General features: G+C 42.1%; 1 protein-coding gene across 2 annotated transcripts in view; it reads left to right on the forward strand.

Moving 5' to 3' along the window:
* col4a2 (collagen, type IV, alpha 2) overlaps positions 1-27,898 on the forward strand; it is a 60,643-nt gene that overhangs the window by 28,053 nt on the left and 4,692 nt on the right. Inside the window, exons 5-43 of one of the 2 annotated variants that reach the window (XM_083996997.1) lie at positions 12,378-12,512; positions 12,716-12,760; positions 12,846-12,962; positions 13,061-13,129; positions 13,261-13,296; positions 13,388-13,441; positions 13,548-13,583; positions 13,736-13,777; positions 14,408-14,488; positions 14,642-14,686; positions 14,781-14,828; positions 15,007-15,042; positions 15,141-15,185; positions 15,880-15,943; positions 16,495-16,608; positions 17,107-17,256; positions 17,353-17,424; positions 17,519-17,670; positions 17,783-17,855; positions 17,991-18,097; positions 18,284-18,467; positions 19,326-19,370; positions 19,675-19,749; positions 19,845-19,943; positions 20,071-20,292; positions 20,391-20,552; positions 21,107-21,277; positions 21,379-21,522; positions 21,615-21,740; positions 21,835-22,016; positions 24,372-24,435; positions 24,535-24,609; positions 24,716-24,823; positions 24,964-25,071; positions 25,156-25,227; positions 25,441-25,566; positions 26,075-26,191; positions 26,913-27,074; positions 27,758-27,856. In XM_083996997.1, the coding sequence (XP_083853123.1) occupies positions 12,378-12,512; positions 12,716-12,760; positions 12,846-12,962; positions 13,061-13,129; positions 13,261-13,296; positions 13,388-13,441; positions 13,548-13,583; positions 13,736-13,777; positions 14,408-14,488; positions 14,642-14,686; positions 14,781-14,828; positions 15,007-15,042; positions 15,141-15,185; positions 15,880-15,943; positions 16,495-16,608; positions 17,107-17,256; positions 17,353-17,424; positions 17,519-17,670; positions 17,783-17,855; positions 17,991-18,097; positions 18,284-18,467; positions 19,326-19,370; positions 19,675-19,749; positions 19,845-19,943; positions 20,071-20,292; positions 20,391-20,552; positions 21,107-21,277; positions 21,379-21,522; positions 21,615-21,740; positions 21,835-22,016; positions 24,372-24,435; positions 24,535-24,609; positions 24,716-24,823; positions 24,964-25,071; positions 25,156-25,227; positions 25,441-25,566; positions 26,075-26,191; positions 26,913-27,074; positions 27,758-27,856 (3,862 nt within the window). The remainder of the gene's footprint in view (positions 1-12,377; positions 12,513-12,715; positions 12,761-12,845; positions 12,963-13,060; positions 13,130-13,260; positions 13,297-13,387; positions 13,442-13,547; positions 13,584-13,735; positions 13,778-14,407; positions 14,489-14,641; positions 14,687-14,780; positions 14,829-15,006; positions 15,043-15,140; positions 15,186-15,879; positions 15,944-16,494; positions 16,609-17,106; positions 17,257-17,352; positions 17,425-17,518; positions 17,671-17,782; positions 17,856-17,990; positions 18,098-18,283; positions 18,468-19,325; positions 19,371-19,674; positions 19,750-19,844; positions 19,944-20,070; positions 20,293-20,390; positions 20,553-21,106; positions 21,278-21,378; positions 21,523-21,614; positions 21,741-21,834; positions 22,017-24,371; positions 24,436-24,534; positions 24,610-24,715; positions 24,824-24,963; positions 25,072-25,155; positions 25,228-25,440; positions 25,567-26,074; positions 26,192-26,912; positions 27,075-27,757; positions 27,857-27,898) is intronic. The other variant, XM_083996998.1, reaches the window with a different exon arrangement.

Raw genomic sequence — 27,898 nt, forward strand, 5'->3', positions numbered from 1 at the left:
GTCCTTCAGTGACCTTGTTGCTGCCATCATCACGTTATCCATCCTACAACAGTGAAACAGAGTAGTCTTAGTCTCTGACAGTACAGTCATTCAGTAGTCCAGTATTTCTGCGACCTTGTATGTATTGGGGCAGAAAACTCTGGCTGCCACCCGACTGTGCTGTCATCAGGCAGAAGAACACATGCTTGTGGGTGTAACCGAGGAGAAACCAATTAAGCGCAATAATCCTGAGATATTCCATTTCATGTTGTGGCTGGGAGATCATTGCCCCGTGGGATTAATCATACATAAAGACTACTCAGTGAGAAACATGGTAATAAGCTCCTTTTATGTCTTGAAACAAGCCGGATCTGTTTCATTCCTCCTCTCCTGTGGACTCCCTCTGCAGTCGGTTCAGTCCATCTCCCTCTGCCGAACCCTGTTTTACACATCAATCATTATGTGTCGGGGTCTGTATTTCTTTGAAAAGCAAAAGTTCTGTAAATAAGGTGTGTAACGCTTTTTATCCTCTGGGATGTTTACAGTCGATTAGCAGCGGACAGCGGTCAGGAAACTGTTATGCTCAACAAACAGGGTCCTGTAGGAAAAAAGTGACCAGAGTTTTGGGTCACCACAACAACGGCATGTGTTCCCCATCAGGCCCTGTGGTGAAATATACATGGGAGCCATCTGCGGAGCACACAGTTACAAGAGATTCCCTCTAAATCTTTTTTTAAACGATGGAACGAAGTATGAGGTGAATTAAAGCAGAAGTGAGTGATCCGGTCGTTTTCGCTAATGCTGGGTTCCAGGCAGGCTTTTGAAATCGTAAATTACAGCTTCAAGTCACAACTTACGACTTTGTAGCGTTCCAGGCAACCAACTCGTGTTTTTCCGACCTGTTTTACCGGTGAAAGTCACTATAACGGCCACTCGTAACTTCCGACCGGTGAACTCGTACCAGATCGAACTGGTACCACTTCACGGTCGGAAAAATACGAGTTTCCTTGAACGCACCATAACAGTCCTCGTCGCTACGTCACCACATTCACGGCGTTCCTTGGCTGCACACACAGCCCTGCATGCCGTTCTCTCTCCTCATTGGATAAAAACTGTAGGATACGATAAATGTTTTCTCTTCGGCTCAGAGCAGAGCAGAGGGACTGAGAGACCCGTGTTTCAGACCAAACACTCTATGTAAGTGATTGCTGTCGGAAGATATAACTATTTAAGACTTATATTAACACAAATATATCACTCACTTCTGCTTTAATATATAAGATAACTCTTCCCATAAGGTCAGTCAGTAACATACATGCACCTTTGCCCTCATTTTCCCTCCCCTTGCTCCTTATCTGGGAATCGCAGTTGCCTTTACATCCTCCATGTGAAAAAATGGAAAAACTGATGCAGGCTGGCAAAGTTGGACCATGGACTAGGCCAGCTGGATGGGTCGGAGAGTGCAGAAAGAGACCCTGAGGATTACATGGGTATCCCTAACACTAATGTAACTGGCTGAAGTCCATGTCAAACGGGGCCAACATCACAGCTGGGTATTTGACCGTAAATCTCATTTCCCAAACTTGGGTTTCCCAGTACTGTGTGTGGTTCTGATTTATTTATTTATTTATTCATTCATTCATTTATTTATTTAATTTTTTTTTATTTCATAAATGTGCTTGAAAGGTGATAATTTACATTAACGTATCTGAGTGACTTTTTTTTTTATTTTTTTTACTTTAAATTGCCCACAAATTCCAGCACTTTATGACCAAATAGATGGAAATCCAATGACATGTCCTAATATCTTTGCTGTACTTTCTATTAAGTGCTACTTAGCAAAATGTGAATGCCAAACATTACTTGCATGGCCTCACACATAAACAATTAATTAAGAGTCCAATTCCATGAGTCCTGTAATGACTACATCAAATTATCTGTTCTCTCCAAACAACAGGCTACTCAGAAATATTCATTTAAATTTATGACTTGATTTATCTCATTTAATCGAGTAAATACAAACATCAAACAGAGCCATAAGACTGTCCACAATATCCAGCTGTAAAATTCTGACTGGCTGGGTTAAAATCACATAAAAAGAAACAACTATATCAATATAACATTATTTTCTCACACTCTACCATTCCTCCCGTGGGCTCTCAGACTCTCACACTATTCAATATAAATACCTCCGTGCCCTTGGGTGTCATGTACAATGTCAGAGAACAGCTTTGTTTAGGAAATGGAGCTTTTATAAACAGAAGGACATTACACTTTGGGCGATCTACTCCATAGATGGTGGAACGATATTATAGCCCGGTGATAAATGTAACAGTGGGATTATAGAGGCAGCACACCCATGATTACCTCATTACGCACAGACAGACATACACTCAGACATACACTGACACCTGATACAGGCGCACAGGTGGTTGGTCTCTGAGGTGAGGGCAACACCTCATTTGAGATTGTGCGCCATGTCTCGCTTGTTCTCACACACACACACACACACACACACACAGGCTGCAGCTGTGACCTGTTTAGACACACATGTGCTTGGACCACAGGCTCGAGACATCTCATTCCTCTAACATGAGGCAATTGCACAGGTGTCGGGCCCCAGAGACCCCTGGGATAGCTGGAGGTCCAAGCTGTTCTGTTCTCAGCCTGGGATCCCCCCCTTGGGTCTTGATCCTCAGCACACACCCTGAATGCACATGGAGACTCTCTCTCTCTCACACACACACACACATACACACACACACGCGTACATACAACCACTGGTCATTAGCAGGCCCCTCGCTCAGCTCTGGATGCTGTCAGATCCCTGGCACATGCGTGTGCACGTGCTCAGGGAAAATATGCATGCAGAAATTAGCTCAGAGTCTAAACACATTAATTCTAATGTAAACTGGGCACAAAGCAGCTGAAGAGCAGCTAAACAAAGAGCAGCAGACCTCCTTGGAAAAAAAACAAGACAGTGACAAGAAGTGACTTATGTTTGTCTGAATGTCATCGGTTTCTACCCGTCTACTCCATCTCTCTCTTTCTCTCTCCATCTCTCTCTCTCTTTCCACACGAGACATTTTAAGCAGATGAGTCAGAGGGGCTTGTTATTGCGCAGCGGAGAACGTGAGGCACCAAGTGATGCTTTCGCAAACTTGGCACGAGGTTCGTTACCATGGCAATACCACAACTTATCTTTGTCCCAAATAGTTCCTCTTTGGATATGGATGCTGAAGCCGATGTTTCAACTGTATTTTTGCTTCTACTTTTTTAAAATTACGGTATATATCAGCTCTGGACCACCGCAACATGGATTTCCAGAAGTAGCAGAAGTAGGACATTTTTTTTCATCAGGGGTCACAGAAAGCCGACCTCCCGGACTACAGGCAGGAGATCTAAACATACTCTAATAGATATCTAAACATCATCTACAGATGTTTATTTATTCTGCCTGGGTCCTCCTCAGGGCATAGATAGAGAGCGCCCTCGTGTCCTCTGGACGGAGCCCCTCGAGCCACTAATGCTAACCCCCTAATTCCCCTCCACTCCTTCGGGGGGGAAGCTGAGCCCCGTTTCCCCTCGAGGCATCATGTAGCGGGGATGCGGATCTTCAGGAAATGAGTCCAAGAAAAAAGTGTCCAAGAAAAACATTTCAACTGGGTCACAGAGCAGTTGGGGCCGCATCTACCAAAGTGTCTGGGCCCGACTGTGGGAGAGAGACATTTCATGTTCACGTGCAGTCATTCGCCTTCCTGAACCTTCCTCCTCCTACTTTACTATAATTATTTCCTCTATTTCAGACTTAATTTCCTCCTTTTTCTTTTACATTTCTTCACCTTTTTCTCTCCTCTTCTCTTCCTTTATAAATCTTTCTTTCCTCAGGTTCATTCATTCCAACGTCTTTTTCCTTTATTCTCCTCTTCCCTCCTTAAATCATTCTTTCTCCTCCTACCTCCCATTTTCACACCACCTTTCCTTCCTTCATTTGTTCTTATCAACTCCCTTCTTTCTTCCTGCAATTTCTTGATTTAGTTCTTTTTCTTATTTCTTCTCGAGTATACAGGAAGCAGCACAACAATTCGACATTTACTTCCATCTCATGCAGCGATTGGCCGGTTGTGTGCAGATTTGGATTCATGTAGAATTTGAACTTTGAACGTTTCGCTGTCCTTTCTGGTCAAACAAAAATTACAATAAATGAGCTATAATTAATCCATAACTCTGCTGCATCAACACAGACCTGAAGGAGATCACATATTATGAATCTTAAAACCAAAACTCAGAACAAAAGCCTTTGTTGATGCTGCTCTCAGACCTTAGACTCCAAGCTGCTTGAGCAGTTTCCAAATAAGAGAGAGAAGCTAAAAATATTAGTATTTTCAAGCGTCTGGCCTTAATGTAGTGTCTTATAATATCCTTAAGATTTAATATGTATTCATAATTTGTAAAGGACTTTGAAGTGTATGAAAGGTGCTCTATAAATAAAGTTTGATTGATGCTGTAAATTCTCCTCAGTTTGCATTCCTGCAGCGGGCAGCTCACACAGACACTCACCAGGATTTTAAGTTTACATGACTGAATGTTAAAGCACCTACTCTGGTCTGTAGATGCACTGTGTTGGTATACGGGACTGTCAGCTCCCTGTCCCACACTGATGACATCATAGCGTAAGGTTCAGATGGCACCAGTCCTCCATAACAACAACACCTTCTGTTTAGATTCGGGTGTTAGTCCTGCGGAGATACAGTATATACAACCACCACTGGGTAATCCATGTGAGACTGTCGGTGTTGGCTTTGTAAATACAGACATGAGCGTCCATGAGAAACAGGCAAGGAAACACAGTATATATGAAGAGAAGGTTTTCAATACAGCAAATGAGTGTGCATGCATGCGTGGAGGTATCAGTCATGGACTATATAAAGTCTACCAAAGCAAACAACCTCCTTATGATGGAGAGACATGACAAGATAAGTAGAAAACAGATCTATGTTTACTCCAAGAAAATGTGAAACATGTAGAGAATGTGAAGGTCTTGACTTGTTTTAATAGCTGTGATACTATTTCTCTGTGATTTATCCGGTCTCCCATCTCTGTCGTCCGTCTTTATCTTTTAAATTAAAGTTTCAATCAGTGACTCAAAACGTCCTCTGTAGTTCCCAGTTTCTCCAGACAGACAGATAGAATAACAGAGGGAGCTTCCGACCAGTTGTTTATTGATTTATTTTATTCCTCTCGGAGGTCAGAGTGTCGTGCACTGGACTGTGCGTTCCCATCCTGTTCTTAGCGGGGTTGCTCCCAAACTGTCCAGCCCAGGGGACAGTCTGAAATTTATGATGTCAGGCAGGGTAACTTTTAATAGACCTGTTATTTAGGAATGAGAAATGCAAACACACCCACGTACACAGAGGGAGAGGAATATGGTCACTGCATTTTATACAATGAGATGAGATGTTAAGAGCAGGAATTTTCTCAGAGATTTCTGGATAAGGGTGAGACGTCATGAAGGCCCACAATTAGGTCAAGTACTGAAGTGAAGTGGGAATGTTAATTCAATGAGAAAAAACTTAAATGTAAGTTTAAGAAAATGTAAACAAAACATTGAGGTCCCCAATGTTTTGTTTACATTTTTACAAAGATTCAAATTTGTATTTCGATTTACAATCCACACATCTGAAAACTGTTGAGGGTGAGTTTGTTTTTCTAATGTAACAAGGCTATTGTTTTCAGAGTGATGTGGCTGCTTAGTTTTTGAATATAAGCTTTAATTTCTGTGAGCACCACTAGAGAAATCCATTCACCTCCACTGTGTTAAAGTGTTGGCAAATCTCTTAGACAAACGCCTGCGCAAAATGAGCCGAGCATGTGAGAAAATATGTTTCCTGTTTAAATTAGGCAAACTGAACTTTGGGTGTCCAGCAATCCCAACCTGTGCCTGAACCTCCGGGTCTTATAATTCCCCCTCCATCCTTGCAGCACCATAACTTACAGTGCCATGTTTACATTAGCGATCGGTCCAGTGGACACCAGCTCCTCTCTCCTCATCTGGACTCTCACCTGTCAAGTTGAACTGGAGGAGAGTGTTCAAAATCCTCCTCACACATTCCTACAGCTGCAACGGATGGAGCTGGGACATCCCATTGTCAGTGACACATATGATATATGAAAGGACTTAATCCTGAAAAAAATGTGAAAAATGCCATGTTAGAGGAATAACTGAAACAGTAGTAGAAAACAGTACAGTTTCTAATATCTCACCTTGTGTTTCTGCTCCTCCTGCCGTTCTTAACATTTGCTTTGCTTTTACCTTGTTCTATTAAGAAAAATACAGCAACATTTTGGGTTTTTGCCCCGTCAGCGTCCCATCAACCACCACCTCAACTGGCGTGTGTGTGTGTGGGTGTGGTGGTTTATGCCCTTCGAATGAGGTGAGAAGTGATCTGATAAGAAGCAGACACCAGTATGACATTCCTGGTTCACGATCTTTCTCTTCTTTAAAATCCTTGCAGAGTCATCCTTTGTTTTCTGCTGTCTGTCTTTCTTTTCTATTGTACTTTAATCTTGTAATTTCAGTCTTCAGTTTTTTTCCCCTCCTCCTGACGCATACCTCTCTTCTCTCTCACCTGTCTGTCTTTCAGTCCCTGTTATTTGTCTGACCGTGTGAAGTTAGTCTGTGGCTGAGACCTTAAATGTGTGTTGTAAAGGGAAGTGAGTGACTACCATCATTGTAACCATGAAACACACCCATTGAAGCATAAGAGCTATTCAAATTCCAGGAATATGTAATTATGAACAACTCATTGTTGTCGGCCTGAAAATTAAGCTCTCATTGAAAATGCACAACTTCCTTAGACGCAGTCTCACGGCATAATGACACCTAGACTGTGGCAAAAGAGGAAACATGGAATCAGGCCGAGCTGTAATCACACACACACACACACACACATACACAGAGGGATGGAGATTTGCTTTTATAGTGTAAATTTTGTAAATTGTGACTTATATCCTTATTTGGATTAAAGTGTTTTTGTGTGAAAATGTTTACAAGGCAGGCACGATTCCATGTTTCCTCTGTTGCCACGGTGATGTGACCGATGTTATTGATTCTGCAGTGGTAGTACCAGTAATAATGATGGCTATAAACAGCCAGCAGTCTAGCAGGGTGTGGAGATAAGAGGGAGTGGGTGGTTTTTGGGGCATAAATAACACGAAACAAGGGAGTTGGGGAGAAATTGATTTAGAAAAGAAAAGAAAGGAAAAACAAGCATCGCCAACCAAACGAGACAAAACACAGACACATTACAGATTAATGTGAAACTTTATAATGAAAAGTTGGAAGTCTGTTCGTTTTATCCAAGGAACAGTCCAAAATCCCCCCAAAATAACAGTTTTACCTCTTGAAATTAAAGAACAAAGGGTGTCATTATGTTGTGCACTTGCTTGCTCTCCAAGATAGATTTGTATTTTTTGTGATTGTATATAGTAAATACAATTAGCTTGACTTCAAAAGCTACAACACCTGGGTTCAAAAGTTCACTAAATGAGGTTGTGGAGAGTATTTGGTCGTCTGAGATCGAGCCTCTGCCTGCCTCATTTCCTTCTCTTCCCCCTGTGACTTCAGTGGGTCCGACCACATGATTGATGGCTCATCGTATCTCATTATGGAGCACACGAGACATGAGGGCTGTAGGTATGACGTGAGCCAACTGTGTCAGAAAGAAAAATAAAGGAGCACAGACAAGCTACAGTTACCCGAAAAAGGACAAGAGGGCAGCTCGTGTCTCCTGAGCTTCATAATCTGCTGAAGTCGTGACCTTTCTTCAAAGACGGACAGGAACTCAAACCCAAACAGACATGCATGTTTGTTAGTTCAGCGTACGTATGTTTGAAGATCGCTGGGTTCCTCTGATCCAGACATCAGGTTCAAACTTTTACAGCCCCAAGACACTTGCTTTCTTTTTCTGATCTGCGCTCGCCTTACATTTCTACTGTCTGCATGGGTCGGTCAGATGGTTTCTGCTACGTGTCCATCCACCTGCTGCCTCATCTAAACTCAGAGGTCTTTCATTTTCAAATGTCTTAGATGTCAGTTTCAGTTCTTGTCATAACTCTTCCCTGTGCTTTTTGTCATCTCTTGTGGTTTTACTGTCTGGTTCCTCAGACAGGGAATGAATACAGACACACAAAGGGGGGATTAGAGTAGATGCAAAGGGATGTGGGGACTCCTCAGAGTTTGGGGAGGAAATGCCGTGTGGAAGTAGTGTGAGCAGAAAAGAATAGGGAGTATAGAGGTATGAAGGAAGTGAAGCTGTGGAGGACTGGTAATTAAAGAGTGGGGAGGACAGGAGGGAGATTCAGCTCAGGAGAGAGGAGAGGAGAAGGGGGGGCGGGTGATGAGAGGGGAATGGAAAAACAGGCTACAGTATGCTGTGTGTAAAATGATTTGATTTAGACATACTCCAGCTTTTAGTATCCTTGAAACAACGTGGTCATATGACATGACCGACCACATCCAAAGGGGAGAAAAAAAAATCTGTAAGGCCTTCATGTTGTGGCACACGAGGCAGGAGAATGAGAAAAACAGAGCTTCGGAGTAAAGTTCAAATCCTGGCTGTTTTGTCACCTCTGCACACCTGGCAAAGAGCTGTGTGAAGTGGCCGTGATGGTCGGAGTAGAAAAAGTTACAAAAGTTGTTGGATACAGCTCACCACAGTTGTGATTAAAGACAGTTGTGGAGTTTCAAAAGCAGCAACATGGCCCAACAAGCAGAGAGGCCGTCAGAAGAGGAGATAGAGCAGACTTGTATCTCTTGTGGCACAGAGCCGTGTCTTCCCGATTACCTCACACAATGACAGGAAGTCCATTTTTGTCTCTCCAGCGTTTCTACCTTGAGAAGTGTAATTATTTCCTGAAAAATCTGAGTCATGGTTTCCCTGCTTGGCCCTGCTTCTTCACCTGGACACAGGTTGAACAGACCAAACAGAACAAGTCTGGTTGATACAAAGATGATCCCTCACTGGATTCCCACCCAGTAACTCACTGTATTTGAAGGGGCTTAGTCAGAGGCCCTGCTATCAGTAGCTGAACCCAAGTCAGAGTACAAAGACTATGGTGGCACTATAACTAACTTTAGAGCCAAATAGGTAGACAAACCTAAACCTATACATTAACACATACACATATGTTATGTATTTTATTGTGGGATCCAAAGTTACCTTCTATACCTGAGGCTGTTCTTCAGTGTTTCCTGCAGGTCCAGTATTGTAGCCGTTGTTACAGACAACACAAGTATGCACAACATCTCCCCCGTTATCAGCTATATAAAAAAAAGCCTTGCATTTATCAGGCCAGTGTTTAAGCCAAGCAGAAAGATAGTCTGCATTGGACATAATGTACCTTGCAAGTGGTCCAGACAAGGATCTCTTTTGCTGTTTCATGCACACAACCATATGCACAAACACACTCAACTCATCCCACTATATATTTTGCTTCTCTCTGTGTGAATTATTGTAAAATTATTACGTTGACAGAGCCATTTGTCTTCAGAAAATTAGTCAGTTTGATTAATATGATGATTTACAGCTGTTTTAGTGAATTCTTCTCACTTCATGTGCCCGAGGGGCTTTTTCCCCACCATAACAATTGAGAGCATGAAGGGCTCCAAGCAAAGGAAACAGGTGGTGTTTTTTTTCCCAGGATTTATAAACCTGGAAAATGACAGGAAGGTGTAAATTATGTGTTCAGACTATATTGTTTTTTATGGAAAAACCAACAAAAAACTAAACAAATCCATGTTTAATGATGACGAGGTTTGGGAATCATGGTTGTCTTCTCCGCAGGCCGTCAGCCCCAGGGTTGACCCAAATGAGATTGTGCAACAACTGGACTTGTTGTTGAGGGTTACTCTGGCATCAGGGTTGTGACATATTCTTCTCACCGCAGTCAGATGTTTATATTTTGTTTCATTACAGACTTTTGGACTCTTAACCACCGACCCACTGTTTTCTGTTTGGAATCCGCAAATTTATTACTGTTTTGACATTTCGATAATTGCGCGGATTTCGCCACACAACTTGCATGGATGAGTCGATGGGCAGTTCCACCACTTTGAGCCATGACTGAAATATCTCAGCAATTATTGGATTGTTTGCCATCAAATGTAGTACAAACATTGGTGGTGCCCAGACAATGAACCCTAGTGGCAAATGGTGATCCCCTGGCTTCTCCTCTGGTGCCACCAGCAGGTTAAAGCATTCAGACTTTAACTTTCCATCTATCTAGGAACTAGCGCCATCAATAGGTCAAAATCTTCTGTCATCCAGTAGTTGAGTTTTAGACCTATACAACACTTAAAATAACAAAGTAACTGTAATTTTTTGTGCAAATATGAGCACAACAAGCACTTTACCCACAATACTTTTTATTTGAAGGTGTTTTTTTGTCAGTCACATACCAAGATTCAAGATAAAACACGATTACAATATCATAAGTAACTATCACATAATAACCAGTATGGTTATTGCCAATGTGGGGGAGATAAACTGATGTGATCATATCATGACTGAACCTCAGACTGCCTAATCAGCTCAGTCCTCTAGATTTTTTTTCTTTTTCATTTGTAAATATAAGAAGTGACTTCACAGACCATATAACACTCCTGTGGTGCATGTGCAAGTTTGAGTTGTTTTGACAACACTGTTGTGTGTCTTGTCTGCTCTGTAGTCAACAGCTGTTGCAGATTGAAGCAGAGACAAAACACAAACCTCCTCTCCATCCAAAAAAGCCACCCATAGATAGCACACACACACACACACACACACACACACACACACACACACACACACACACACACACACACACACACACACACACACACACACACACTTAGGATGCATTTAGAAGCATCTATCCATCATCCAAACAAGTTTATCTCACACTATCTGCAAGTGATTTGTCCATCAACTTGTTTAAATTGTTATTTGACGTTGTTTAGGCTCCATTCAGTTTTATTAATTCCCTCGAGACCCTTGGCTCTAGCGTCATATAACAAAGCCCAGAGCATCTACAACTTGGGACAAACAACATCACAGTGTTTGTTGGTTCTCACAGGAACCCCAAACCTCAGAGGTCATCACTTACTGACCCAATGAACTTCTCGACGTTACAAAAACACTAAATTCCCATGGTATCATCGTTCTCACGTGATTTTTACTTCACCCTTGTAAATGCTGTCCCACAAGTGCTGATCTACTTTCTGCCCCCTCTTGAGCATCTCCCACACATCCACGTGACTGACGGTAACAGCCACTGAGAAAAACTGAGTGATGTGTGAGTGTGTGAAGCACCTGTTTTCCACCTCTCTACGGTTTCTACCTGACCTTTTAGGTGACATGTCCGACCCTTACGCACCCCACCTTCACTAAACATGTACTCGATATTCATGACGTTTGTGTATTCATTTTTATTTCCTGCTGTTATCTTTGGCATCTCTGCAAAACAGGAGATGCAACTAGGAGACAAAAACAGAGATGTTCAAAAAAGAACAGACACAAATACTTCCTCTACTGCCAGACTCACATTTTTCTCCCTTTCCTATCGGCCTGCCTGTCTTCTCTCTCTCATCACTCTGAGTATCATAATCAAATTGTTATATTTAGCTTGTAGATTAGGGCGCTGTCTGGAGATTCAAAGAGTCAGTGATTAAAAGGCTCTTTGAAGAGCCCTTTTATTTTGCTTTTTTTTTGTCACTATTGGCGCAAGTTAAAAGTGTGTGGGCATCTATAGGTTTGGTCTTATTGTTCTGTCCCTAACATTTTTTAAAAGACATTAACATCAGTCCATTCATTATCTAAAAGTTTTCTTAAGATCTTCAAGTGCTTCTCTGGCTTTCAAGTCCCTGAGTTTATCTCCCTGCTGTTACCAGTATTTGACCACTAGGTGGCTGTAGAGAGCAAGCAGCGCTGAGGGAGAAGAACTTACAGGAAGAAAAGTGTCTGTCTCCCCCTTGTGACGCAAACGGGCAATTAAAAAAAAAATCAATTTAAAATGTTAGAAATCCTTCTAAATTTAAAAAATATATCCTTTTATTTTCTTTTTGCATTGTTGTGATGCTTTTCTCCTCCACTTGTATACTTGTTCTCAGATCTTGTCCTATAGCTAATCCCTCCATTTCAACAGCTAAATTAACACTTTTGTTCAGGTATGTCTAGTATGGATTTTACTTTTAACTTAAATTCTTATGGCATTACTGACACTGAAAAAATGTAAATGATTGTGATAAATTAGAGCCAATGTACTGAAGCTGATTGTTTATTTGAAGTATTTGTATTTGTTCAGCATGAAATGAGTTCTTTCTTCACTTTTTCATTTTGTTTTTTGGCCCATGACGTTAGGGTTCCCCTGGAGCTCTTGGTCCTCAGGGTCCACACGGTCCTCCAGGAAGACAAGGTGATCCAGGTATCCAAGGACACAAGGGCCAAAAAGGCGACCAAGGCCGCGGTGGCATTATTGGTCCTAAAGGACATGTGGTAAAATATCTTTGTCTTTTTGCTGAAAGATTGTTCTCAGTGAGAGTATTCACACATCCACGTATCTCATGTGTACATAGGTGCGTTGGATAATTCATCTCTTGTGGTAGTTTCTTCAATCCAAAACATGAGGATGATCAATAAATGGCTGATTCTGGGCAAGAGCATCTTTTTTTTAATGTCTGATTCTTGTTTCTCCACAGGGGATGACCGGCGTTCCTGGGTTTTCTGGAAATGATGGCATACCTGTAAGTCTGACCACCAGTCTGGATTGGAGCCTTGACTCTACTTGTGATATGTTTTGACAGTTTTGATTCGATGTTGTCCCTGCAGGGCCACCCAGGACAGGCTGGGCCCAGGGGAAAGCCAGGTGCTGACGGATGTAACGGGACACACGGAGATGCAGGGACGCCAGGACAACCTGGTTATGATGGTTCACCTGGTTTTCCTGTAGGTTACTCCAAACCATCAAATGCATAGTGATTTGTAAAATGAATTCACCAGTTTGACTTCCTGACCGTAACTCTCTGTCCATGTGTCTCTCTAAGGGAACACCAGGCTGGAAGGGACAGAAGGGAGACTCCCTGGAGCTGAGTGTGTACATGGAGCGTTTCAGGGTGAGGGAGATCTCACTTTTGTCACTTTTGGCCACCTGGCTCCATAAAATTGCATTTATACCTTCACATAGCTGCAATAAAGTCATATAGATCTGACTGACCTCACAACATCTTTGAACATTCATCCACAGGGAGATCCAGGCACACCAGGGTCCCATGGGATATATGTAAGACCAATTCAATCCAATTAATCATATGAAATGTACTGTCCCTGGTTGCAGTGTTTTCCGACCACTGTCCTTTATTTGATTTTTTCAGGGGCCTCCCGGAGAGCCAGGGTGGCCAGGTAACAGAGGCTTCGTAGGGCCAAAAGTAAGTCTGGACATGTGTGTGTGTAGGTGCATTTGTTCAGGTTGTGAAGCCTAATCTATTGCGATGCAAAGTGCTTATTAGGATCTTTTTATTTGTCTCCTGATAGGGTCCCACAGGGCCTCCAGGTCCCCGAGGACCAAAGGTAATGTAACAACACTCAAACGTTATGCAGTGTAATACAAATATATATTTGTTGCCCTGTATTTGTACTGCATTCAGCATTATCTTATACCCTGTCAAGCAGGTGAACTGTAGAAAATATTAAGTTAAAGTGTCTTTTGTCTTCCTGGACAGGGCACTATGACCAAAGTGATTAAAGGTGCCAAAGGAGTACAGGTGAGAGACTGTGTTTGTTCATTGTGTTGTTATTATCTGATATTAATCAGTGCTTACATGAAAAATCCATGTTGTTACATGAAATGTACTCAAGCAAGCCATAAATCACTTGATCCACTTTATTTTAAGAGATGTACCTTCCCACACAATGATTTGCACATTTGCATTTGGTGTATGAGTATAACTACATGCATTTGCTCAAGTATTGCACTTAAACACAGTTTTGACAGTTTGTACTAACAACTGTGTTTCCATGTAACACCACTTCTACACCTCTATAGGAATAAGTATTGTACTTTTGTCGAGCTTATAAATGTGAATAAGTGAATTCAGTGGTGTCCAACCACTTTTACTTGTGACAAATTACAAAGTCGCAGCATCAGTATTAACAATTCCAGCAATTTAATGAATGATGTCAGCAATTTTTCTGCATGTCAACTCAAGCTTTTATTTGCCGTAAACATTTCTGTAATTCTGCAGAAGGATTTTGACTGCAGGACTTTTTTTTTAATTGTAATGAAACTCTGAATTCTGTTTTGCCGGTGTTGTGCTGAAGTTGAAGATGTGAACAGCTGATGATGATTCATTTCATTCAATTTCAACCTGGCTCACTACTGTTGCACTTCACAGGGGGAAATCGGTCAACCTGGGCTGCCAGGAAACTCTACTCATCCGCATACTCTGCCTCCTTACGGACCTCCAGGACCTCCGGTGTGTACTTCAGCAACATGCACTCATATTTATTACCCTGCTGTAATGACATTCAAATACTATAGTTTCAGTCACTAAAATGAGAAATTATAAATCCTGGTGTCACTGATGATGCATGTACCAACAAAAAATATTCCTCTGTCATTATTTTAGGGATTTCCTGGTCTGAAAGGTCTAAAAGGAGAAAGAGGAGATGAGGTACTGGATCACTCACTGATGACAATGACATGCATGTACCAACAATTACGCTTCACTGTGTCGTTGATATTTTCTTCTGATTGGTTTATTTCAGGCTACCAACAAAGGAGAAACTGGTGTAATGGGATTCCCTGGACTAAGGGTTAGCACTGTTGATTTTATAAACATCTCAGCAAAATTTTGTCATTTCACTTGTCCTGGTATATATTTTTTTTAGAAATGATGTGGGACTGGTAGCCTTGTTTGACTTGTTTCATTCGATCCATGTTTTAAATTAATTTCAACCAGACATTCATTTCTCCTCCTTGATGCTGTTTTAGGGACCATCTGGTGTTGATGGGAGACCTGGGCCGAGGGTATGTTTATGTGGAAAAAATAGTATTGTGTAATTGCTATATCATGAAATTTGAATAAAATGTCCTTTTATAACTTAATGATTACACCTCTTTTTCAGGGGGATACTGGTGAAAGGGGATTGAACGGCATAGGTGGACTTAAGGTGAGAGTGCATCTCACTGGGATCCCTGCACCTTCAAACTAATCAGAACATTAAAATTCAAGTCTCATTATTACAGACAATTGTCAGCATGTAATTAAATTACTTTACTAGTCCTCTCAGTTACAATTCTGAGCAATACATTGCAATTTTTGCTGTCCTATATTTATTTCACAACTAGAGTTACTTTACATATTAAGGTTTAATATTATTATCTTATAGAGATGGTTCTTTCTCCTATGTGTATATACTGTGTGTTTTATCACAAACACAGACTCACCTAATACACTAATAGCTCATTAATAACGGAGCCCTTGAGTCAAACTGCAATGAATTTGAAGTGGCTTTAACGTTAACAAACCACCACAAGAGCAGTGATCTGAACAGACAAGTTATTTTGAGCAAATGTAAAAATAGCATGCTTGTGTTTATGTGTTGTTATCTCACTCACCAGAAAATATCGGCAGCGTTTTGCACGCTATTATCTGATTTTCACAATCTGATTTGAAAAGTACACAGAGAAGGAAACCAGCTCAGAGATTAAAAGATAATGAAAAGACAGATACAGATACAACAACAGGATGTGTTTGTGTGATGGTTATTTTCTAGTGGTGTATCCACATCCAGCATCTGATCTCTTTCAGTCACATCTGAAAACCACGAGCTCAAAAAGATTGACATTGAGTTTATGTTTCAGGGTGAAAGAGGTGAAAGTGGACCACTGCTTTCCTCTGGAGCCAGATGGCCGTGGTCTTCAGACGGTAAGTTGGTCCGTACCAGAGAAACAGTCAGTTATCAACCAACAGAGAAGAGAGGGGAAGATGAATATCCATGCTTTGACAGAGTGAGCAGCCACACCGTTACTAACGTGAAGTGAAACTGGGGGAAAATTTGTGACATCGCTGAGGTTCAGCCTAAGCAGACCACACAGTGAAAGGTCAAGCGTTCAAGATAAATATAGACCTGATGAGGGTTATGGAAATTCGTTGACTCTATGAACCTGAGAGAGAAAGAGCTTCTTGTGTTGCATGGACGACATCTGACAGGACGCAAACCAACAACTATAAAGTGACTGGTTGGGGTTACGTTAAGATGTTAGAAAACGAACAGTTGTGACACATTTAGGACAATCATCTGAAATCCAGCGACAAATATTGAGTAAATATGTCAAGTGAAGTTAAAACAGTTAGAAATGCTTTGCAATATTTTATGTATCATTATAAAATTACTTATAAACCTGCATAAGAATATATTAAAACACCTGATGCACAGATTCTAACACGTTTCCCTCGTTTGTCTTTGTCTTGATAAGCCGGTCCCCCTGGTCCTCCTGGTGAGCAGGGTCCACTAGGAGAGAGAGGCCCCGAGGGAGATCGAGGCCCCACTGGACCTCCAGGACCTCCTGCCACTGATACACAGCAAGAAGGTGATTCACCTGAGGCCAGACTAGAGATTCCACCACACTTCAGTCTACACCCGTCAATTTTATTCAAAATTACTTGAACAAAATCAAATGTCTCAGAGGAAACAAGGAAAAAGTTCTTAAGTTATAATTAAAATATTTATTCATACAGTTCCTGGATGGACAGACATCATTTTAGTTACAAAGTACTTAAGTACAAAGAAAAATATCTCGTTATAATATAAAATAACCTTTCAATCAACATAAACTTCCACTACAAAGCTTTAGTGGATTAGGGGCCTAGTTTATATTTAAAAAAGGCATGTCACACAGCTTTGTCTTTACTTCATCTATATAAACTCATATTGTCTTTTGTTATTTACAAAAGAAATGTAGATGGCCATACATTTAGGCTACACAATATATGTTCAAATGATCATAACAGTGTCAAAGTAAGACCTGTCTGTCTCTATGTGTGCCAAAAGACATCTCTTTAACTTTCTTTTTATTTGTGTCTGTCAGCATTTTACACCTTTGGGCCATTCGGGTTTAAGGGGGATGAAGGAGAGAAGGGTCAACAAGGGGAACCAGGGAGACCTGCTGTCACACCAGGACCCAAAGGCACCACTGGGCGCCCAGGGGCCAAGGGCCTTCCAGGACCTCGAGCATCATGTGAGTGACTGAGTGAGGGACCAACTGATTAACTGACTGACTAACTGACTGACTGATTTCTAAAATTAATTTTGCTCTATTTCTGTTTGTCACTAGGGGCTGAGTACTTCAAGGGGGCTGCAGGCCAGAGTGGACGGCCTGGAAATGCTGGCTTTAAAGGAGTGAAAGGTGCTGTAGCCACACTGTCCGTGCTGAATGTGATTGATGATGATCGATTATTATTAAAACACAGACATTTACAGTTTTGTTCAAAACCTTATAGGTGATCATGGAGACTGTGAGTGCTCCACTGTAAACTCTCAGGTGGGGCCACCTGGTCCTGCCGGGCAGCGTGGTGATGCAGGGATGACTGGAGAGTTTGGTCAGGAGGGAGACCCAGGCGACCCAGGTCCACAAGGAGATGATGGGTTCCCTGTAAGAAAAACCAAGACATGTTAAAAACTGAGAATCGTATTGTTTGCATAACATCTTTTCTTATTTTAAGCCCTTTATTTGTTCCCTAAGACTTTCCTGTGTTGTCTTTTAGGGCTTCCCTGGACTTGATGGAGTACCGGGCCCAAAAGGTCGAAAAGGCGACACAACCGTTGCCACAGAGAAAGGTGCCGCTCTTAATCTAATTTCAGATCATCAACAAGTGGAAAAGACCTCTGCCATATTTGCACATGTGATCATGCATGATCTGTTGGATTGTGTGCATGTTCATGTGCTTATGTTTGTGTGTGTGATCTCTACAGGATATGCTGGAGACCAAGGGGACCCTGGACGAGACGGGGTGCCAGGAGAACCAGGCGCTCCAGGCCCAAGCGGTTTGCCTGGTTTCCCTGGGAGACAAGGTCCTCCAGTGAGTCCATCAGCCATGTATATTTTGACATTGCACTCTGCATACTCTATGATTTTGTTCATGTTTACTTGCCCTGTGTGTGCATTAGGGTTTCAGCTGCTCTGATATTCTTCTGATTTCCTCACCTCATTGCCAACAGTAAATTAATCCTTCAAGTATAATGACTGTGCTTGTTCATGTCAACAGGGAGAACGTCCAGAGGGAATTCGCGGAGACAAAGGTTTCTCAGGATTGCCCGGTCGACCCGGTGTAGCTGGCCTGACGGGAGAACCAGGTGCAGCCTTTGTTGGCATCAAAGGCCAGCGTGGTTTCCCTGGTGATGACGGCATCACAGGTTATCATGGGGTTCCAGGAACACCTGGCATCCCAGGTGAGAGCGAGCTGGAGGCCACATCGCCCCTTTTCATCTGGTCTTGATTCGGTGTTGCATAATTCTCTTTCAAGGCTTAATTGCTTTATATTGATTTGACCTTTTTTTCACTCTATCAAGTATTTCATTTTACCTTGCCCCTCTGAAAATACCCTCTTTTATAGTTTTACGCAAAGCAGTAAGCAATGGGAATGAACATTAATGGCTTGAGATTTTTTTTTTTTTTTTTAGGAGGAAGCATGACATGTACATGTTGCCATTTATTTACTTTTCTTGCTTTGCCTACTGTTGTATCCTCGATGCAGGAGCTGCATCCCTCAAACCAGCTGCAGCTTATCAGGCAGACCCCAGACTAGACCCCAAAGATTCACGAATCTCCAGAATAGTTCAGACAGTTTATTAGATGCAATCTGACAAAACACAGGCAGCCGTTTCAAATCGGCAGACAAAGATGTGATCCAATAATCTGAGACGCTGGTCAAACACAAGGGAATTCACTGGCAGAGGTAGTGAATCGACAGGGAGAAGGGTAGTCCAAAAAACAAGGCAAGGGTTGAGCACACAAGGGTACAAACAATGAATAACGTTTGTCAAACTGATGAAGCACACCTGGCAGGGAACATGGGGAGAAGGTAAATTTACAGAGGGAAGGCGTGGACAATTACACAGAGGAGGAGAGAGGGAAATCACACGGGTGGGAAATGGGAATGGCAAAAACACAAGACCCAAACTGAACGCAGGGAACTTAACTAACCCGGCATGATACAGCTCAGCTTGTTTGAGTTAATGCTTGTGCTTTTGAATAACTCTTGTTCCGAATGCCTCTCTCTTTCATTCTCTCTCATTTGCAACTGAAAGGCGGCTGTAGTCCGACAGGAGATGGAGGACAGGTGGATGTAACAGGTAGCTGGTACAATAAGGTTTTCACCTTATTGCTCCCTTTATAACGACTCTCTTGTGCTTTGCCTTTGGAATATTTTACTTGTGTGCATGATGATTTTTGATGTTTATGATGTGAGATTGAGTGTACTGAGATACCTGCTAATGTAAGGATAAAGCCATGTTCTGAAAAAAAAAAAACAAGTCACGCTGGGCAGCAAATGAAAATCACTTGCACCAAAAATAGTCATTTGTCACATAAGCAGTCACTTTTACACACAACCGCAATGTTGCTTTTGAGACTATGCTTCTGTTATTTTCTTCCCAGGTCCTTGCATCGCAATTCCTGGACCTCCTGGCGTACCTGGACTTCCAGGTCCAGATGGATTACCCGGTTTCCCAGGTGACACTACAAAAAAACTGTTGCTTCAAGGTGCCTGCAGGATCATAGCCTTGAGTGTTTTTTTAATGCTGGGTTTATGTTTTGTGAACCAACAGGTCCTTTAGGCCAAAAGGGACAAGAGGGTCTTCATGGAATTCAGGGAGAAAAAGGAGAATCAGGAGAACCAGGCAGAGGGGGCTCTCCTGGACCACCAGGTAAGGAGTAACAAAAAACAGAGGCCCATTGTCAGTAGAATAAGATATGAGGCCGTCTTTGACTTCAATATTGTACTTAGTCCAGATCATTTTTTTAAATTAACTTTTATGGTTTTATGGAATAAAGGTTTTGCCGGCCCTCGTGGAGACCTGGGATTTCCTGGTACCAAAGGCTCAGTTGGAGTTCCTGGTTTGCCCGGTGTGCCTGGCAGGTATGGGGGACAAGGTCAGAAGGGTTTTCATGGAGAAGTCTTTGGAGCATCAGCTGGAGCCGTTGGTGACCCCGGACCCCCAGGATTTCAAGGGAGTAAAGGTCTGAGTGGGGATTCAGGAGAACCAGGCTTTAAAGGTTGGTCCATGATGATGATCAACAGTTCAGCTCATTAATACCTTTCTGTTACTTTGAGGAGCTGTTGTCAAATGTCTTTATTCACTCATTCAATGCAGGAATGATGGGCATGCCAGGTATGATTGGCCTTAAAGGTGAAAACGGCCCTTGGGGTCTGCAAGGAGAGGAAGGGAGGCCCGGGCCAGCGGGCAAGTATGGCTACCCCGGTGACCCCGGGCAACCAGGTCTACCCGGATTTCGTGGTACCACTGGACTGCCAGGTAAGGCAAACATACACAGTGAGACATTCATAATTTTTTTTTTTTTTCATTTAAGGAGGACAATGCACATTAATGGACATAATAAAATGTAAAAGTGCCAGTGTTAGCCAACGGCTAGTTTCCGACTGTACTGTAGTCCTCCTGGCAAGGTGTTAAAAGCCATTCAAATAAACACAAGGACATAACAACAGAATTCATAAAACAGGAAAAACACACATGTATCCAACAGAAACCAACAGACGAAAAACTACAAAGAGAGACAATTAACATGATGCTACTATGACAAAAGAAAAAACAAAAAAAGACTGTTTATGGATGGATAAGATGGATGAAGATGCAACAATGCAAGACCAGGACAGGGTTTCTTGATGGAGTTGTGCTAGGATGGATTGAGAACACAACGAAACCAAAATATAGTACAGTGTGATAAAGTGTTACAGTGCGCAATAAAAAACTGTCAGGGATGGATAGATGAAATGGGGATTGCAGCAATGCAATATGTTCTTGTTCCTTGTTCCTCTCTGACAACCCTGTCCTTTGGTCCTGCCCACCAGGTTTAGCTGGAACCAGGGGAAATGAGGGAGACCCGGGCCCTCCAGGTCCGGCTGGACTGAAAGGGAACCCCGGGCTGTACGGTGAAGACGGTAAAGTTGGAGAGTATGGCTCGCCAGGTAACCCAGGACAGCCCGGTCCAGACGGACGTTCAGGAGTCCCAGGAATGAAAGGTTCACTAAAATAATCTACCAGTTGAATTAAAGATCAAATAATCTGAAATCAATGTAAATTATCTATAATTCAGACTCCTGATGAATTTTGTCTTTCCCAGGATACAGAGGCTCTACGGGCATGTCAGGTTTTGAGGGGAACAGGGGTGACCATGGGGTGAAGGGCCTGGGTGGAGAGAAAGGAGTTTTTGGAATAGCAGGTGAAACAGGCCTTAAAGGAGTGACAGGCAAAAGTGGAGAGAAAGGTGAGACTGCTTTTCTGCCCTGTGTTATGTGGAGAACTCCACACCAACACCGCCAACTTAACCATCTCCTTCTTCTCACCATCATCTGCCAGGCGATCGTGGTCTGGTGGGACCACCTGGAGCGAAGCCTAAAATCCCCGGCTACATGATGCTTGACATGAAGGGTACCAAGGGAGATCAAGGATATCTAGGAAATCGAGGTTTCACTGGGCCAAGAGGTGTGCAGCCTAAGTCTGATATGAATAGCTCCCTCCTACTGAGCTTCTCCGTTATCCCAAGCCTCGCTTCCTCACATCTCGCTCTTTTCTACAGGTTCTAAGGGTTTACCCGGCGTGCCTGGCAGTGATGGATTTCATGGTACCCCTGGAGATCCCAGCAGTGCGAAAGGAAATCTGGGAGATCCAGGTGCACAGGGTCTGCCAGGGATCAAAGGAATGCCGGGTCTGACTGGAAATCAAGGAATCACTGGTTTTTCAGGAATGCCTGGCAACAAGGTGAGCAGGGCCAAGCTGGGGAGATTCGGGTGACTGAGAAGGTCCACCTATCATGCAATAAACAAGCACTCCAACATTTTTTTCTTCTTTAAACATTTGTGAAAGAAGTTTAAGACACACATACACTGTTTCCGGCTACAGCAGGTGCGTTTTTGTAGCAAAAGGTTAAAGGGATAGTTCAACATTTTTGAAAATTGGCCCATCGCCATGATCCCCCTAGTAATAGCAGTAGGTTCGTTACCTTTAATTGTTGGTCCAAGCTGCTTTTAGATCGGGGGAGAAGAATACCGAGCGGCGCAGCTACACTACGGAGGCTAATGGAATTTCTTGGTTTTGCTCATCAAACTCAGCAAATACACAACCAAAAAACTCAAAAACGCTGTGGTGGACAAGTTGTGACCTGCACATTTACCACGCTATGAGATAATAGCGGAAAGTTAAGAGAAGTGAAGCAAATACTCGGAACTACTTTCTTCAGTGAACCACTGGTCGGAGGGACACAGTGTGCGCACCTCAGCCAGTGCCGTAGTATCAATATAATACATCCATGCGTAGTATACGGACGTATCTGCAGTAAACAGGCGCTTTTGAAATCACTCCGCCGAGCAGCCGTCTAGAGTGTAAAGTCCGACTTTGCCTCTAAAACCACTCCATCTCGCAACTTTCCGCTATTATCTCATAGCGTGGTGAATGTGCAGGTCACAACTTGTCCACCACAGCGTTTTTGAGTTTTTTGGTTGTGTATTTTGCTGAGTTTGATGAGCAAAACCAAGAAATTCCATTAGCCTCCGTAGTGTAGCTGCGCCGCTCGGTATTCTTCTCCCCCGATCTAAAAGCAGCTTGGACCAACAATTAAAGGTAACGAACCTACTGCTATTACTAGGGGGATCATGGCGATGGGCCAATTTTCAAAAATGTTGAACTATCCCTTTAATGAAGTTAATAAACTGCCGAAGCGGAAGCAGGAAGTAACGGCGCCATGGGTCCTCAATTCGAAAAAAGTCTCCATACAAATGAACGGGAGTCCAAGATTTATTTTGTGATCCATTTGAATTGTGCCATGAGAAAAAAATATGTCCTCTACCTGTTTAAAACATCACGTTTCATGCCGAGAAATCAGCAGTTTGTTGTAAACCTATTGTAAAATAAAATTCCGCGTAGGTGACGTCACACACCAAATGCCGCCCTTTCTCATGTCAGTTGGTGACGTATTTTTTGTGGGACACCAGACTTGTAGTCCGCAGAGCGTCGTCACACAAAATACATTCGGCATTCAACATTCTGTTGCCGTTTTACAATAAACTGCTGATTTCTCGGCATGAAACGTGATGTTTTAAACAGGTAGAGGACATATTTTTTTCTCATGGCACAATTCAAACGGATCACGAAATAAAACTTGGACTCCCGTTCATTTGTATGGAGACTTTTTTCGAATTGAGGACCCATGGCGCCGTTACTTCCTGCTTCCGCTTCGGCACTCTATTGCAGACAGACAAAGAGTCAGATATTAACCTCAGACATTAAAGCAGAAGTGAGTGGTCCGGTCGTTTTCGCTAATGCTGCGTTCCAGGCAGGCTTTTGAAATCGTAAATTACAGCTTCAAGTCACAACTTACGACTTTGTAGCGTTTCAGGCAACCCACTCGTGTTTTTCCGACCTGTTTTACCGGTGAAAGTCACTATAACGGCCACTCGTAACTTCCGACCGGTGAACTCATCTGGTACGACTTCACGGTCGGAAAAATACGAGTTTCCTTGAACGCACCATAACAGTCCTCGTCCCTACGTCACCACATTCATGGCGTCCCTTGGCTGCACACACAGACCTGCATGCCGTTCTCTCTCCTCATTGGATAAAAACTGTAGGATACGATAAATGTTTTCTCCTGGGCTCAGAGCAGAGTGACTGACAGACCCGTGATTCAGACCAAACACTCTATGTAAGTGATTGCTGTCGGAAGAAATAACTATTTAAGACTTATATTAACACAAATATATCACTTACTTCTGCTTTAACAGAGAACAAAACAGGACTACAAATGAATAAATATCAGACTTACATTCATCAGGTGGACAGAAAGAAAACAAAGAAATGAGTGTGACCCCTACTAGAAGCTACAAGTCAAGATATCTCAAACTTTCAGTTTTATTTTTCCTTTTTTGATTCTTCCCCCAGAATATTACATGTCTGCTGTATACCTAATTCAATGTTTGCACTTATTCCTCCATGTTCTATGATTTTTATAATTTGAGCATTGTCTCTACAAAAAATATATACACGTCTTTCAATACAAAAATTATATTTTTATATGTTTATATGAATCAGTTTTTTAAATCCTCCTCTGTTATTTTTCAGGGAGGCAAAGGAAGCCCTGGTGCCTATGGTGCATCGGGAGACCATGGAAGGAAGGGAGTCAAAGGTACAACCTCAAATTTAAACTTCAGACCAATATGGATTTATTCATATCGTTGTGATTACAATATTTTAAGTGACATTCATTTTGTAAATACTATTTCAGGTGATAAAGGCCCTCGTATAGATATTCCAGGAGTTACGGGATTGAGAGGAGAGCATGGTTTCCAAGGAGAAACAGGTATGTAGTCATACAGCTTTGGTTACTTCTTCTCTGGTGTTGATCAGCACCAATTTGGTAATTATAGGCTAATACATGGGTGAAAACCCCCACCCTCTTTTTACAGGCCAAGTAGGATTAACAGGACAGCCTGGGGACAGGGGTACCATTGGTTTTGATGGTATCGAAGGGAAAAGGGGGGGTGAAGGTGATCCAGGACAATATGGATTCCCAGGTGAGAGGTTCTGGACATTTTCCTATTATGCACTTTGCAATCAAAGTTTGTTTTGTTATTTGCAAACTTTTAGTTTTTATGCATGACAGTAGAATCATATTATAATAACTCTGATTTATACAAATTTTGTTTTTCTGCAGGCTCTGATGGGCAGAAGGGAAATCCTGGTAACCAAGGTACAAAAGGCTCTCCTGGTATTCCTGGAAATCAAGGACTCCCAGGATTTCCTGGCTTTGCAGGGAACAAAGGTACCAGGATCAGACCAGTGTTTTTCTCTTTAAACTTATCTCCAACATGTATCTCCACCATCTGATCTGTGTAAATGTGTACAGGTTTCCCCGGCCTGAAGGGTCTTTATGGACTTCATGGACTGAAAGGACAAAAGGGTGGCCACGGAACGCCAGGTATTCAACCACAGTTCAAGCATTTAGAAAAGCAATGTCCAATGCTGATTGTTCAAATGAGCCAAATGCTATTTTGAAAAAACTATTCTTAAGGTTCTGAAAACTCCATTTCTCAATCAGCTTCTTAATATGTGTCATGGGGTACAGCGTGAACACACAAGTTTTGACAGAGTTATTCTGTTCTTCACTGCCAATCAAATCTGGTCAAACCAGGTCTGGACATCGTTGGACCAGCTGGGGACCCCGGAGGTAAAGGCGAGAGGGGAGAGGGTGGCGACCCCAACGACAAGTCAGGTGTTCCAGGCGTGTTTGGTTCGAAAGGCTTCCAGGGACCTCAAGGTGGGTTATACTCCTCTGCATTCACAGAATTCCCATTTAGACAGGAGGAGGAGACATCAGCCTGTTGAGATCTCAATAAACGGATAAGAAGAAAACTAAGTGTGCTTCAATGTGGTTTTTACCATTTAAAGCAGAAGTAAGCAGAATTTTTGTGTTAATATACCGGTAAGTCTTAAATAGTTATATCTTCCGACGGCAATCACTTACATAGAGTGTTTGGTCTGAAACACGGGTCTGTCAGTCACTCTGCTCTGCTGTAAACTGAGGAGAAAACTTTCCTCTGTATCCTACAACCTTTATCCAATGAGGAGAGAGAACGGCATAAAGGGGCGGTCCTCTCTGTGTGTGCAGCCAAGGGATGCGCGTGAATGTGGTGACGTAGGGTGGTGGTGACGACCAATAGATCCATGACGAGGGCGGGGACTGCTAACTCCATCGGCTGACAAGAAGTTAGCCAAAACGACCGGATCGCTTACTTCTGCTTTAAAGACTTATTTCATTTGTTCAGGTGACCAGGGTCAACCCGGGCCACCTGGGTTCCGCGGGCTCCCAGGACCAGATGGGACCCCAGGCAGACCAGGGCCCAGTGGGGACCATGGCTTCATAGGAATTAAAGGACGCCAAGGTGAGAAAAGGAACAGGGGGCTGTTGTTAAAGGAAACAACAATCTGAGTGTGAATCTGCTTTTAGTTTCACTGTGATCAAATTTATTTATTTAGCCCCCAGCCCCCATATCTGCTTTCTGCCTGCAGAGAACTCAATATAAGATTTATTGTCAATTTCTGTCTGTTTTGAAACAATTTGTCCTATTTCTGGACTGATGAACAGAACGGGTACACACATTTACTTTAATTAAAATTTGATTATTTTAATTGTTTTTAACTTAATACAGATAGAGATACAAATACTGATACAAATTACTTTATTAATCCCTAAAGGGAAATTCATTTGAATTCATTTTGGAAAGCTTGATTTAATTAATTCAACATAGTGTAATTTAGTTCAGCAAATTTGATCTAAAAATGTAATACACTTATCTAATGTTATTAAATGATTTCCAAGTCTTCACACACACACACACACACACACACACACACACACACACACACACACACACACACACACACACACACACACACACACACATGGATATGAATTGAAAAATGACTGGTTCGGGGGAGGCATATAACTCTGAAACAGTAAACAGTTCTCTCTAGATTCGGTTTGATTGTGGAAACCATAATACCATTTAAAACATATTAGGCCAAAATGTATATTCATTAAAAGTGAATGTTTGAGTAGCCCCCAACTGTTTCTGATCTGGATTCCTATGATTTGTTCATCAGGTTATCCAGGAACTCACGGACCTCCTGGTGAGGATGCTCCCCCTGGAGAAAAGGGAATATCCGGATTTAATGGGTTTCCTGGAGTCCCTGGTAATAAAGGATTCAAAGGAGACCAAGGCTCATATGGATTCAGGGGATCTAATGGTGTTTCTGGGAAGAAAGGTATGGGTGAAATATTAAATGATTTCAACGTTAAGCCTTTACCACTGCTGCTTGTGTTCAAATTACAACTGTGTTTAAAGGTGAATTAAATGTAGAAATATTGTGACAGTTGGTCATTGCATTTAGACAAAAGATAATATTATGACTTAGAGCTGGACTAAATTATAAATATATTAATATAACAATGTATTATGACCTTGCACCAATATCCAATTAATTTTCTTATGATATTTTGGCAAACATATAGCATTTAATGTTATACTACTTGGTTGGTGTTCACTTGTCTTAGCTTGAGTTGAGTTGAGTTGAGTTTAATTACCTTTATCTCCATAACAAAAAACCTCGCCTTGCCGTGTTGAGCTGCAGGACAGGCACTGCATACTAATAAAACCTTCATAAAAACACAGTACAATAGACTTGATACACTAAACTAAAAACAAATTGCAGTGTCCATGGGTTAAACAACTGTGAGAAAACTGGTGTATGCAGAATACACACTTAAAAATGTTGGGTTGAAAATAACCCAGCATTTTTAAGTGTGTATGCAATAAAAACAATGTGCTAAAAAATGAAATATATTTTGGTATGCTAAAGATGGCAGTGTTGACAATATGTTGACGTTTTGATTAAATTATCTCTTGTTGGGATTTGTGAACAGTTGTGACTTGTTTTTCCACTGATAGGGGTGAAAGGAGAGCAAGGACTGATGGGAGTTCCTGGTATGTTTGGCTTGGATGGAGAGAGAGGACCAGTTGGTCCAAAAGGAGACACTGGGCTTCCAGGTAAATTATGCACTACCCATTAGGTATCATGTACTATATGTG

Source organism: Trachurus trachurus (genome assembly GCF_905171665.1).
Source record: "Trachurus trachurus genome assembly, chromosome: 21".
NCBI classification, from domain to species: domain Eukaryota; kingdom Metazoa; phylum Chordata; class Actinopteri; order Carangiformes; family Carangidae; genus Trachurus; species Trachurus trachurus.